Source organism: Prionailurus viverrinus, chromosome B3 (genome assembly GCF_022837055.1).
Source record: "Prionailurus viverrinus isolate Anna chromosome B3, UM_Priviv_1.0, whole genome shotgun sequence".
Classification (NCBI taxonomy): Eukaryota; Metazoa; Chordata; class Mammalia; order Carnivora; family Felidae; genus Prionailurus; species Prionailurus viverrinus.
Window position 1 is genome coordinate 50,407,449 of NC_062566.1, and position 14,917 is coordinate 50,422,365.

The following is a 14,917-nucleotide window of genomic DNA, read 5'->3' on the forward strand; positions in this document are numbered from 1 at the left end:
CTCCAGACCTATAGAATTAAAATCTCTAGGAACAGTCCCAGGAATCTGCATTTTAACCAGCATCCTAGTTGATTCTTAAGAATTTCAAAGTTTAGGGGCGTCTGGGTGGCTCAGTCGGTTGGGCGTCTGACTTTCGGCTCAGGGCATGATTTTATGGTCCGTGAGTTCGAGCCCCGTGTCGGGCTCTGTGCTATCAGTTCAAAGCCTGCTTGGGATTCTGTGTCTCCCTCTCTCTCTGCCCCTCCCGCACTCACGCTCTGTCTCTTTCTATCAAAAAAATGAATAAGGGGCACCTGGGTGGCTCAGTCGGTTAAGCGGCCGACTTCGGCTCAGGTCACGATCTCGCGGTCCATGAGTTCGAGCCCCGCCTCTCTGTGCTGACAGTTCGGAGCCTGGAGCTTGTTTCGGATTCTGTGTCTCCCTCTCTCTCTGCCCCTCCCCTGTTCATGCTCTGTCTCTCTCTGTCTCAAAAATAAATAAACGTTAAAAAAAAAATTAAAAAAAAATGAATAAATGTTAAAAAAATTTTTTTTTAAAAAGAACTTTAAAGTTTAATCATTACTTACTTAAATGGTTATGCTGTTGAATTTTTAGCAGGTATGCAGGCATATTTGCCCTACCATTATTTGCCACGGTGGGAAAGGCCAGTTATTTATTCCTCTGAAGGGTGCATACACACATTAAAAAAAAGAGAGAGGAGGCGCCTGGGTGGCTCAGTCGATTAAGTGTCCGACTTGGGCTCAGGTCATAATCTCGCAGTCTGTGGGTTCGAGCCCCGCGTCAGGCTCTGTGCTGACAGCTCAGAACCTGGAGCCTGTTTCAGATTCTGTGTCTCCCTCTTTCTCTGACTCTCCCCTGTTCATGCGCGCTCTCTCTCTCTGTCTCAAAAATAAATAAATGTTAAATAAATAAATAAATAAATAAATAAAAGAGAGAGAACTTACCAGGTAAAATCTATAATATATATGCCAAATGGCCTTTCAAATCATCAGAGTTATTTTTTTAAAAGAGCAGTGTGGGAGTTATACACTCTTTCTACCAATTGCTATCTTGCTCAGTAGTATAGATACTTCTATGGCAAACTGCTTGAAATATCTTAAATAGTGCCAATCTTCTTTCTTCGAAGGCAGCTCTACTTTTTGGAAGTAAATAAACATCATTTGGAGTGAAGTAGGGTGGATAAAGTGGGTGATGAAGTTGGATCTGTTTTGGCCTTTTAAAAAATGAGCTTTGATTTGTAAGTGATCACACTGTATATCAGTTCACTCTTGCACTCCCAAAGACATGCCTGCATGGTATTTTGAATATTTTGTCTAAAACAAAGTTGTTTTAGAAAAGCCTAGTTTATTTTTGCTTTTATTTCCCTTGCCTCCGGAGACGTGTTGAGTAAGCAGTTGCTGTGGCTGAGGTCAAAGAGGTTGCTGCCTGTTTTTCCCTCTAGGATTTTGATTGTTTCCTGTCTCACATTTAGGTCTTCCATCCATTTTGAGTTTATTTTTGCGTATGGTGTAAGAAAGTGGTCCAGTTTCATTCTTTGTCATGTTGCTGTCCAGTTCTCCCAGCATCATTTGCTAAAAAGAGTCTTTTTTCCATTGGATACTCTTTCCTGCTTTGTCAGAGATTAGTTGGCCATACATTTGTGGGTCCAATTCCGGGTTCTCCATTCTATTCCATTGGTCTGTGTGTCTGTTCTGGGTGTTGTATGTAAGTGATACATCATGGGAATCTTCTCCCCAAGCCAAGAACACATTGTATACACTGTATGTTAGCTATCGTGACAATAAATTATATTAAAGAAAAAAAAAAAAGCCTAGTTTATCCCAAAGTAATGGAAAACAGTTTTTGGATTTACAAATTCCTGAGTGTTTTGTATGAAATCAACCCCGTTTCTTTCTTGTCATTTTCATAAGGCTTAAGCACTTAGAAGGTGTTTTTGTGGGTGTAGCTGTTTGCGTTTTGAAATATGTGATTCCATTACAGGAAATCATTGTGGGGATAGGATAAAATCAGTACTTCATTTCTGATCACCTGGGGAGACTTGTAGGGAAGGTGTGATAGTGGGGTCTTTCACTTCATTCAAGTGCACTAGATGGGTCAACATTTGCATCAGAGCCCAAGGGCAGCATCCCGGAGCAGACAGAACAACTGTGTTCTGTGGTTGCTGAGCTGGGTAGAATTGCAGATGTACTTTAGAATCAGATTTTAAATATAATTCAGGTTGAACAGAGAGGCATGATAAGTCAGTGTGGGAGTAGATGCTGTGGGCAGTACTGAAAGGTTTTATTTGACCATCTTGGGACCTGAAGTGCCTATTTCTAAATGAAAGGATATATTTTATGGGCTCTGTCTACCCTCCTAGAGTGCACAGGTGATGCCCCTTGATAATAGCACAAAGGGAGTTTGAAGCTTTCCATTTTCTACCAGTCTGTGGGCACTGACTGCATTCATTGTTTGCTTATCGCCATGGAGGCAGGCTCCTGTTCTAAAGTGTCTTGTCTGAGGGACTACACAAATTTTTGAATGTCTTTAATTTCACCCAGCTGAACAAAATTGAACACATAGATCACTGGGCCTTGATGTTCTGAAGGCAAAGATTTCAAAAAAAGAAGGCACTAGTTTCCCTACAACAACGTCACAACATAATACCCCACTGATCTGGGGCTTGAGGTACTCACAAGTCCCTCCCTTCATCAATACGAGGGCACTTTGAGACATTGACAACCTGTCCCTTCGACTTTGTTAACTGCTTTCTTTAAGGAAAGTACCTTGGGAAATATAGGTGACTTTGTTTTGCCCCATTATTTTTGTGTTTTGTTTAGGGAAGGTTTTTGCTGTGATTAAAATTTATTCTCATTTCTATTTGCCTGGACAAAATTGAATCCATTCCTTCATTCTGTGTGTGGCAGGGGGTGGAGGCAGGAGATGGGGAGAGTTGCCTCAAATCCACTGGGCCATTTGCCTGGTTTCATGTTACACATTTGCTGGCTTTCCTATTTACTGAAGAGCTGCATTTTGACATTTAGTAGAAACAGTCTGTCCGACAAACGGTCCCTCTATCAAACACTCTACTTTGTCTTGGATTGTGATATTGCCTTCCAAACCTATAACAAGGGGGGTTAGACAACTTTGCTTCCAGAAGAGCTTAACTGTTTAAGGGTTAAAGACACAGAAAAATTATAACTTAAGTACTGTAGTGGCCAAGGGTTGATGAAGAAAGGTGGCTTTGTTCGGATGATTAGTTTGCACTCTGTTGAGACAGACAAAATATCTGTTTTTGGTCTTATGGCGTAGGCAGGGTTTTAAATGCTTAAAAGCAAATCTTCAACGGCATTCTCATTCTCTTACATCAGCCCACTTCTCTCCCCTTCTCTCTCATGTGGCAAAACAATAAACAAAGTGGCCACTGTTGGTGCTGTGGGGCGTTCCTGCCTCTTTCTAGTGCAGGCTCCCAGGATGGAAATCTTGAGCCATTAAAACTCTGAAAATTCTGCTTCTCCAAGAGAGGACATTTGCTGAATGTTTGCTAGCTGGAGAGTGCCTCATGACCAGTCAGCTCCAAAAGGGTTGTGTAGAAATGCGGGCTTCATAGGCAGCTGGGGTGGCGGGGACACCCCCAGCCCTGTGAGGAAATCCCCACTTCTGGGCTCTGTTTTTTCTTCTGCATTTGTAAAGTGTCTGAGGGTGTGGCTGAAACTCCAGAAGAGCATTGAAAGTACTATTTGTTTTTGAAAATGTTACAGCTAATCTCTTGGTCCTAGTCTGAGGGAAAGAAAAGATCTTTGTGAAGAAAGGCAACAAAATGCAACCATCTATCTGTCTTCCCTGGCTGGGTTTTGGGAGATTTGTTAACACTGATAGCCGAGAAAGCAGAATTTGAGAGGTTATTTTAAAGCAGTGGTTCTTAGCCTGGGATCTGTGGAGTCCCAAGAGCCCCACAGATGGTTTTCTGGGTAGTGGAGTGGGGGGGGGGGGGGCAGGGGGAGGGGAGGGAGGATCTCCTAAAATTGAATAGAAAAATTTGTACAAACATTGGAGAGAGAGCCTGTGACTCTTTGGAGTCTCAAATCCAAAATAATAATAATAATAATAATAATAACAACCACTTTGTATTTTTTCTTTTTTATTGTGGTAAAATACACATAACATAAAATGTAGCATATTAACCATTTTTTAAGTGTACAGTTCAGTCCTATTAAATACATTCACATTGTTGTGCAGCCATCACTACCAGCCAACCCCATAATTCTTTTCATCTTGCAAAACCGAAACTCTATACCCATTAAACAAGTCCTCCCTAGTCCCTCTTCCCCTAGGCCCTGGCAACCACCATTCTACTTTCTATCTTTGTGAATCTGACTAAGTAGCTCGTGGAAGTGGAATCACGTAGTATCTGTATGTTTGTGACTGGCTTATTTCACATAGCATGAGGTCCTTAAGTTTCACCCATGTTGTAGCATACTGCAGAATTGCCTTCATTTTTAAGGAATAGTATTCCACTGCATGTATATACAACATTTTGCTTATCTATTCATCCATTCACGGATGCTTGGGTTGCTTCTGTGTTTTAGCTATTGTGAGTAAAGCTACTATCAACGCCGATGTATAATATCACCACTTTTTGTTTTGTTTTTAATGTTTATTTATTTTTGAGAGAGAGAGAGAGAGCACGCGCGCGTGCAAGGGTACCCACGAGTGGGGGAGGGACAGGGGGAAAGGGGGACAGAGGATCTCATGCAGACTCTGTGCTGACTGCAGGAACCTGATGCGGGGCTCAAACTCTGGAACTATGAAATCACCACCTGAGCTGAAGTTGGACTCTTAACCAAATGAGCCACCCAGGCACCCCATCGCCACTTTTTAAAAGCAAGTTCATAGGCACAAGTTTCTCCTTTTTTCTTTTTTTTTTTTAAATTTTTTTTCAACGTTTTTTATTTATTTTTGGGACAGAGAGAGACAGAGCATGAACGGGGGAGGGGCAGAGAGAGAGGGAGACACAGAATCGGAAACAGGCTCCAGGCTCCGAGCCATCAGCCCAGGCCTGACGCGGGACTCGAACTCACGGACCGCGAGACCGTGACCTGCCTGAAGTCGGATGCTTAACCGACTGCGCCCACCCAGGCGCCCCTCACCTTTTTTCTTTTGAGCAGAGTTGTATATCCAGAGATTTTCAGAGTCTGTAATGCTTCCACATGCCTTGACCGACTTTAGAACTCCTTTTTTTAAAAGGAGTTTAATACGGTATTATATTAGTATCAGGCATACAGCATAGTGATTGGTCATTTGAGTATGTTGTGAAATGATCACCACAATGAGTCTAGCTACCATCTGCCACTATACAAATTTAATACAATATTATTGACTATAGTCCCCGTGACGTATAGTACATCTCATGACTTAATTATTTTATAATTGAAGTTCTTTCATCTTGATCCCCTTTACCCATTCCGCCCCCCCCCCCCCTTATGAGCCCCTCCCCTCTGGCAATCTCCAAGCTGTTCTCTGTATCTGTGAGTCTGGGTTTTGTTTTGTAAAATCACGCAGTATTGTATTTGCCTTTTCTGTTCTAAATTATTTCACTTAGCATAATGCCCTCAAGGTCCATCCATGTTGTCACAAATGGCAAGATTTCATTCTTTTTATGGCAAAAGTATTTCATTGTCTGTGTACACAGAGAGAGGGAGAGAGGGAGAGAGGGAGAGAGACATCTTCTTTGTCCATTTGTCCATCGATGGACACTTAGGTTGTTTCCATATCTTGGCTATTGTAAGTAATGCTGCAATGAACCTAGGGGTGCATATATCTTTTCAAATTAGTGTTTTGTTTTCTTCTGATAGATACCCAGTAGTGGATTTGCTGGATTATATGGTATTTCTATTTTAAATTTTTTGAGGAACCTCCACACTGTTTTCCACAGTGGCTACACCAATTTACATTCCCACTAACAGTGTATAAGGATTTCCTTTTCTCTATACCCTTTCTAATAATTATTATTTCTTGTCTTTTTTTTAATTTTTTTTTCTAATTTTTTTTTTTAATTTATTCTTGAGACAGAGGCAGAGCGTGAACAGGGGAGGGGCAGAGAGAGAGGGAGACACAGAATCCGAAACAGGCTCCAGGCTCTGAGTCGTCAGCACAGAGCCCAACGTGGGGCTCGAACCCACAAACTGTGAGATCATGACCTGAGCCGAAGTCGGACGCCCAACCGACTGAGCCACCCAGGCACCCCTATTTCTTGTCTTTTTGAAAATAGCCATTCTGAAGGGTGTGAGGTAATATCTCATTGTGGTTTTGATTTACATTTCCCTGATATAAAGTGTGATGTTGAGCCTCTTTTCATGTGTCTGTTGGCCATCTGGATGTCTCTTTTGAAAATTGTTTATTTAGATCCTCTGCCCATTTTTAATTGTATTGTTTGTTTTTTGTTATTGGGTTGTAGGAGTTCTTTATATATTTTGGGTATTAACCCATTACTGGTATATGATTAGTAAATATCTTCTCTCATTTAGTAGGCTGCCTTTTCATTTTGTTGGTGGTTTCTTGTACTGTGCAGTGGCTTTTAATCCTATGTAGTCCCATTTATTTTTACTTTTGTTTCCCTTGCCTTAGATTCAGATAAAAAAAAAAAAAGATTTAAAACTGATGTCAAGGAGCTTATGTTTTCTTATAGGAGTTTTATGGTTTCAGGTCTTTAATCCATTTTGAATTAATTTCTGTGTATGGGGTAAAATAGTTGTGTTGTTTCATTCTTTTCCATGTTGCTGTCCAGTTTTCCCCACACCATTTATTGAAGAGACTGTCTTTTCTTCATTGTATATTCTTGCCTCCTTTGTCATAAATTAATTGCCCATATATGCATATGTTTATTTCCAGGCCCTCTATTCTATTCCATTGATCTATGTGTCTGTTTTTATGCCAGTATCTTACTGTTGTAATTACTATAGCTTTGTACTACAGTTTAAAGTCAGGAAGCATCATACCTCCAGCTTTGTTTTTCTTTCTTAAGATTATTTTGTCTATTCAGGGTCTTTGTAGTACTACATAAATTTAAGAATTATTTGTTCTAGTTTTGTGGCAAATGCCACGGAATTTTGATAGGGATTGCATTGAATGTCTAGATTACTTTGGTTTCTATGGACATTTTAACAATATAAATTCTTCTGATACATAAGTATGGAATATCTCTCCATTTATGTGTGTTTTCTTTGTTTTCTTCAATTTCTTTCATCTTAGAATCTAAGACACAAAAGTGTCTTAGACTTTTTAGTGTACAGGTCTCTCACCTCCTTGGTTATATTTATTCCTATTTATTTTATTATTTTTGGTGTGATTGAAAGTGGGATTCTTTTTTTTATTTTTCAGTTTTTATTTTAATTACAGTTAGTTAAAATATGGTGTTATATTAGATACAGGGACACAGTATAGTGATTCCACACTTCCATAAAACACCTAATGCTCATCACAGCAAGTGCCCTCCTTAATCTCCATCATCTATTTCACCCATCTCCACTCTGGTAACTATCAGTTTGTTCTCTAAAGTTAAGAGTCTATTTCTTGGTTTCTCTCTTTCTTTTTTTTTTCCTTTGCTCACTTGTTTTGTTTCTTAAATAACACACATGAGTGAAATTATATGGTATTTGTCTTTCTCTGACTGACTCATTTTGCTTAGCATTATACTCTCTAACTCCATCCACATCATTGTAAATGGCAAGATCTCATTCTCTTTTATGGCTGAAAAATATTCCATTGTGTATATATACCACATCTTCTTTATTCATTCATCAATCAGTGGACCCTTGGGCTGTTTCCATATCTTGGCTATTTTAATAATGCTACAGTAAACATAGGGGCGCATGTGTCCCTTTGAATTTGCGTTTTTGTATTCTTTGGGTAAATACCCAATAATGTGATTGCTGGAAGGTAGGGTGGTTCTATTTTTAAATTTTTGAGGAGTCTTCAAATTGTTTTCCACAGTGGCTGCACCAGTTTGCATTCCCACCAACAGTGCACAAGGGTGCTTTTTCTCCACATCCTTGCCAAACACCTGTTGTTTCTTGTTGATTTTAGGAGATTTTTTTCTTGATTTCTCTTTTTGATAGTTCATTATGAGTATATAGAAGTGAAACAGATTTCTGTATATTACTTTTATATCCTGCAACTTTACCGAATTAACTTACTAGTCCTAATAGTTTTTGGTAGAGTCTTCAGGGTCTTCTATCTAATATCTCATGTCATCTGAAAATGGTGATATTTTACCTCTTCCTTTCCAGTTTAGATGTTTTTAACTTCTTTTTTTTATTATTAATTTTTGCCTAATTGCTCTGGCCAGGACTTCCAGTACTATGTTGAACCAAGTGGGGAGAGTAGGTATCCTTATGCTCTTCCTAATCTTCAAGGAAAAGTTTTCAGCTTTTCACCATTGAGTATGATAATAGCTGCGGGTTTGTCATTGGCCTTTATTATGTTGAGGTATGTTCTTTCTATACCCAATTTGTTGACAGTTTGTTTTTTTTTTTAAATCATAAATGGATGTTGAATTTTGTAAAATGCTTTTTCTGCGTCCATTGAGAAGATCATATGATTTCTTTACTTCATTTTGTTAATGTGGAGCATCATGTTGGTTGATTTCCACATGCTGAGCCACCTTTACATCCTGGAATAAATCTCACTTGATAGTAACATATGATCCTTTAAATGTATTGTTGAATTTGATTTGCTAATATATTGTTGAAGATTTTTGCACCTATGTTCATCAGGGATATTGGCCGGTACTTTTTTTTTTTTTTTTTTTTTTTTGTAGTGCTCCTGACTTTAAAATCTGAGTGAGTGTGCCCAGGCATACATGAGCATGCTTGCCCACATGGGCACACAGCTGGGTTCTGGGTGCTCTTTTCTTCCATGAGGAGATAACAGCCAATGTATAGAACGCAATGGCTGAGAAAGGGCTAGGGTTATCCCTTTGGGCTTTTTCTGGAATTGACCCCTGCCACTTTGCACTAGTCCCTTGCTAGTTTACCACAGTTACATTGGAGTAAGGATTGGCCAAAAAGCTCCCCCCCCTCCCCCGGCCCCCCCCCCCGCCCCCCCCCCCCCCCCCCCCCCCCCGCCACTGCATTTTGGGGGAGTGAGCAAGAGAAGGACCAGCATTGTTTTCCTGGGAGTGTGGGATTCCCTCCCTTTCGTGCACATGGCAGTATGGTTACTCCCTGAATGAGTGTAGGTTTTGAATTCAGACCTGGGTTTGTATTCTGCCTCTCCCACTCTCAGCTGCATTATTCAGAAGCAGTTATTTAAATTCTTTACGCTTTTGTTTCCTCATTTGTAAGATGGATATAAAATAGCTATCTTGAAATGACATTGTTAAGAAGAAATGAGGTGATGTACATAAGGTACTTATGGCCTGCCTGTATAGATAGATGTTCCTTCATTAAAACCCGGGTTCCCTGAGATGGCATTGTGTATCATTCTAAAGGAAGGGGCTTCTACTGTAAAAGCGTTGCTAAAACCGGTCAAGATTTTTCTTCTTTATGAAACTTTGGGGAATGGAAACAAGGAAGTCTACCAAATAAACTGAAAAAATAAATCTGGATTTAGCAGTCATAAAGATGGAGGAGTTAAAGGTTAAGCTGGAATGGGACAGAGATACAAATAAAGATCTTTTATTTATCTGTGACATGTACATTGATCCATCTCTCTGTGGGTGTTGGCAAAAGACAGAAAGGCTGTGTTGCCTCTTCATTGGGACATATATTTTTTTTTCATTTTTTAAATGTTTATTAATTTTTGAGAGAGAGAGAGAGAGAGCGTTCAAGCAGAGGAGAGGCAGAGAGACAGAGACAAAGCAGGTTCCAGGCTTCAAGCTGTCAGTACAGAGCCCAACACGGGGCTCAAACTCACAAGCAGTGAGATCATGACCTGAGCTGAAGTCGGATGCTCAATCAACTGAGCCACCCAGGGGCCCCTTCATTGGGACACCTTTGACATGCCCTCACATTTTGACAGCAGATGAGCAAAAATCCTGCTGAGAAACTTACTTTGCATTCTTTTAATATTTTTATTTACTCAATCAACTGCACAGTGAAGGGAAAAGATAACATTGTTTACATTGTTGACATATAAATATCAATAGAATAAAAATAGGAAACAACAAACCACATATACAAAAAACACCTAAACCAAGTCATTGTTTATAAGCTCTTTCTATATCACTATTTAGACAGAATTAATTTTATGTAGCTACCAATGTGTATATGCCATTCCAAGTTCTACTTTTGGCCCACTAATTTTTTTTTTTTTTTTAACATTTATTTATTTTTGAGACAGAGAGAGACAGAGCATGAACGGGGGGAGGGGCAGAGAGAGAGGGAAACACAGAATCGGAAACAAGCTCCAGGCTCTGAGCCATCAGCCCAGAGCCCGACGCGGGGCTCGAACTCATGGACTGCAAGTTCGTGACCTGAGTTGAAGTCGGATGCTTAACCGACTAAACCACCCAAGCGCCCCTCGGCCCACTAATTTATATAGACTCCCCTTATTTCTATAGTCTTCATACTTAACAGTCCAAGTGGGAATATTTATATTGATAAATTCCATATCACAAGCTATGGAGTTGGTTTTTTATTCTAAAATAAATATGTATTCTGTATACATACTCAATACTATTTCGATACAAATTCTCCTCCCCTTGTCAAAAGCTCTGATAAATATTAAGAGATTTATTATCTTTTACCAAATCACTCTCTAGGAAGATTGTATCAATATTAATCAGGGCCCCCAGCATGGATAAGTATGCCTGACGTGGAATTTTCCCCATCTTCCCCAACAGTGCATTTGTCATTTTCTTTTTTGCTAACTTAATGACAGTGAAGTGAGTATCTTGTAGTTGTATTAATTTTCAATTTTAAAGTTGTAATGAATGTGAACATTTTCCGATTTTTAAAAATTGAACTATTTCTATCTCTTTTGTATGAATTATCTGATCTGGGGGTTGGCACACTATGGCCCTTGGGCTAAAAATAGCCAACTGCCTGCTTTTAGAAACAGTTTTATTGGAACATAGCCATGCTCATTTGTTTACATATTGTCTCTTACTGCTTTTGAGTTATAATGCAGAGTTGAGTAGTTGTAACAGAGAAAAGTCTAAAATATTTATCATTTGGCCCTTTATTTTAAAAAATTTTTTTTAACGTTTATTTATTTATTTTTGAGACAGAGAGAGACAGAGCATGAACGGGGGAGGGGCACAGAGAGAGGGAGACACAGAATCAGAAGCAGACTCCAGGCTCTGATCCATCAGCCCAGAGCCCAACACGGGGCTCGAACTCACAGACCACAAGATTGTGACCTGCGCTGAAGTCAGACGCTTAACCCACTGAGCCACCCAGGCGCCCCTCATTTGGCCCTTTACAGAAAAAGTTTTCAGACTCTAATCCCATCTCTCAGCTCTTATTCATTCTTGTTTTTCCACACTCTATGCTGCATCAATATCAAACTACTTGTAGTTTCCCTCATATGATAATTTATACTTTCGTGCTGTTACAATATCTATGCTGCATCAATATCAAACTACTTGTAGTTTCCCTCATATGATAATTTATACTTTCGTGCTGTTACACATGCTCTTCCCTCTCTGGAATTTCCAAACTCCGCTCTGCCAGGAAGGTTCATCCTTCCAAACTGTCCTTGACAGGCACTCATGCTACAAAGCATTCCTTTTAATTCCCATTTAAAACTTTACTTTTTGTTAGATGATATCAACTGTATGAGAATCAAGAGAACAATGCCTGGGAAAGCACTTTCTGAAACTAGGAGGTGCTATACAAAAGTAACAACTAATAATAACTGTGGTTATACTTGTCAGTATCAATGTCCACCTTTGTCTCTACTTTTATTTCAAACCATTTACAAGGAGCTTTTTAGACCAAAGCACCTCATTTGGCTCTCATGGAGTAAAGGATCTGATACCTTTTTCATAACCGCCTTTTATTAAATATCAACAACATAGGTGCCTGGACATGTCATTTTGGCAACACCAGAGGCTAGTTCAGATTAATTATTATGTGTCTCATCAATGAATAATCATTAAGGTGACTCAAACATCAATCAACCAACCAAACAAAAGAGTCTGACTCTCTGAGCGGTCCTTCTATTTCATCCAGAGAACAAAGGTTGGAATCCTACAGAAACCATAGATACAAAATCCTGAGAAAATACGCTAAACCAAAAAGCCATTCTATGTATTGGTTGTAGGTAATTATGCAAAAATCAGACAAGAGAATACTTTAGAGAAGAATTTCATCTATCCAGAAAAAAAAATCTGAACTAAAATATAAATTATAAATCCAAAACAATGCCTAGAGTCTCTAGAATTCTACTTATTTTTCCCATATATCTACTAGAACATTGAGGACATAGATCCACGTTACTATATCTATATGTCTGTATTGTGTCTGTATCTATATATCTCTCTAGATAGAGAGGGAGATAGATTTCTTTAATGGGGCTGCATCCCTCTGCGTGTTCCTCCCCTCCTTAGGAATCAGAAACATCTCAAAAAAATATTTTCAGGAAATATATATAAAAACTAATACAATGTTGCAGGTGGTCATATGTGTGTGTGTGTGTACTAATACAGTTAACTAATTTAAACAATGATTTCCGGTGAATCCAGGAAAGAGCTTAGAGATGTGCTTTGTGAAAAGTTTAATATATGTGTTGAAAGATAGGAGGTTATGGTTCAGATTACGCTGAGTGAAAGCTTGGGCCGTTAGGAATGCTGAGTTCCAGAGACAAAAGCTTTTAGTTCTAACTGCATTTCTGGAGAGGAGGGTGCCAGGTTGTTCACCACTTCCATTAAGGAACAACTACATATTTTAGTGGTGCCTTTCTCTCACGAAATGCAATATAGAGTAAGGGCAGAAAAAAAAAAAGCAAAGGAGGAAATTTGTTATTGATTTTCATTTCTTCTGCGAAATTACATGAAAGCTCAATGGCTTGTAGCAGTATCTCAGTCAATAAGGCTCCATTTGAGACCACCTTGAAGTTCAATTCTCTCCCAGTCCCTTTAAACTTCCTCTAGTGTCAGATTCTTTTGTATTTAATTGTCTTTGGTGCTGAGATACTAGGAAGCTTTTTATCCATAACACCACAGAGAGGATTTTGCTAAAAGCAAAACTGTGAAGTATTCCCAGACAACTAAGTTCCACTCCTCCTTTTTGGTTAAAAATCAACATTGCTAAAAACCAAATCTGAAAAGCCAAGAAAAAAAGAGATGAAGAAGGTAAATAATAGGATTCCTTACTGCAAAGTGATTTTTTTCAGCATAAGGGTAGGAGTAGGAGAGAGTCACTTATGTCAGACTCACCATTATGTGTGTGCACATTTTGTTCATAATACTTGCTAACATTTGTTGAACATTTACTGCGTGTTAGATAGTGTGCTAAGTCTTTATATGGTTTCTGTTCTGCAGGGAAGCAATAAGTCGCCTGTGTGAAGCTGTCTCTGGGGCAAATGGAGCCGTTAAAAAGCGAAAGGTAAATATTGGTGTGGTTTCTCCTTGTTTTATGTTTCCCTAACTATGGGGAAGAGAATATCAAAATAGTTGTTAGTTCATTCTACTATATGAGCTAAGGACCAGAATGGCCTTTATCAGTTGGCATGATCAGAGATGCACTGAAAGTTGGTCTTATCTCTCAAGTTTTTCTGACTTGACTGACACTGTCTGAAATGGTGATGCCTGGGGTGACAGAATGAAGAAAGTACCTGGGTTTCCAGTAAAAAATTCTGGATTCCAGGCCTGGGTGTTTACTCACCTTTGAGCATGGTATCTCATCTCTCTGAGACCCCATTTTTGTTCCTGTAAAGTTAAGTTGAACTGGATGACCAGTTTGGCATCTTCCAATTTTCAATACTTTATAATGTATCTAGTCTTCATTTTAACATTTTAGAATTTTTAGATTCCTTAGCCTATCTTCAGATGGAAATGCGGGTGCTAGTACAGGTGAGATAATAACGCGTGAGTAGGAGATTTTCATGCTGAAAGAAAGCAAAAGATTTGATGTTACATAGGTTTAAATCCTGCCTCTGCCACCTACTATGTGATCTTGGACAAGTCACTTCACCTATTGGATCACTGGTTTCCTCATCTGTAAAGTGGGAGAAAATAGCACTTACTTGATTGAGTTGTGTAGAATTAAATAAAATGATGTCTACACAGTGTTTGGGCGTATATTAGGCTTTCAACTCTAATGGTAGATAGAATTATTGCCATTTAATTGTCAACGCAGAACATTTAGTTGTTTTGGAATGTCCAAAGGAGAGGTGCAAAGGTTCTTAAAATAACTATATAAATCATAGAATTGTAGATTGTTTAAGAGAGAAGGAATGTTTAGAGATCTTCCAGTCCAACCCTCCCATTTTGCCAGATACTAAACTGTCTCAGAGAAGAGATTTGCCTTGAGTTACTAGGATGATGAAGTTTAGAGCCAACTATAGAAGCCAGGTCTTCGTATTTCCAGCTTAGCGCTTTATTTCCACACCCGCCTGGCTCATTCTTTATTATTCTTCACTAGTTTGCATAGGGCCGAACTCAGTGTCACCCAGAGTGATTCAGATGAGCCACATGGCATGGGAAACACTAAGTGTTAATAAGTGGACTTTGAATTCTATTAGAACTCCCTATTCCTAGTTACTTTGACAAAACCCATGGCCCCAAAGTAGCCTCTGGCCTCCTCCTGCCTCTCATAACCTCTGCAAATAGGATACTTTTTGTTGTTGTTGCATGATCCCAACAAATAGCCTCAATCATTTAAGACTTTCTCATTTCAGAAATGGGGAGTCTACTCCCCAAAACAAAATAAAACAAAACAAACCAGGCTATCATGTTTCCAGAAAGTACACATGGAAAGAAAAAAAAATCTTG

General features: G+C 39.1%; 1 protein-coding gene across 2 annotated transcripts in view; it reads left to right on the plus strand.

Moving 5' to 3' along the window:
* SHC4 (SHC adaptor protein 4) overlaps window positions 1-14,917 on the plus strand; it is a 130,034-nt gene that overhangs the window by 57,887 nt on the left and 57,230 nt on the right. For both annotated transcript variants that reach the window (XR_007153271.1, XM_047864011.1), the window contains exon 3: window positions 13,466-13,529. Coding sequence is in view for 1 of the 2 variants with exons in the window: in XM_047864011.1 (XP_047719967.1) it covers window positions 13,466-13,529 (64 nt within the window). In the remaining variant the exon portion in view is untranslated. The remainder of the gene's footprint in view (window positions 1-13,465; window positions 13,530-14,917) is intronic.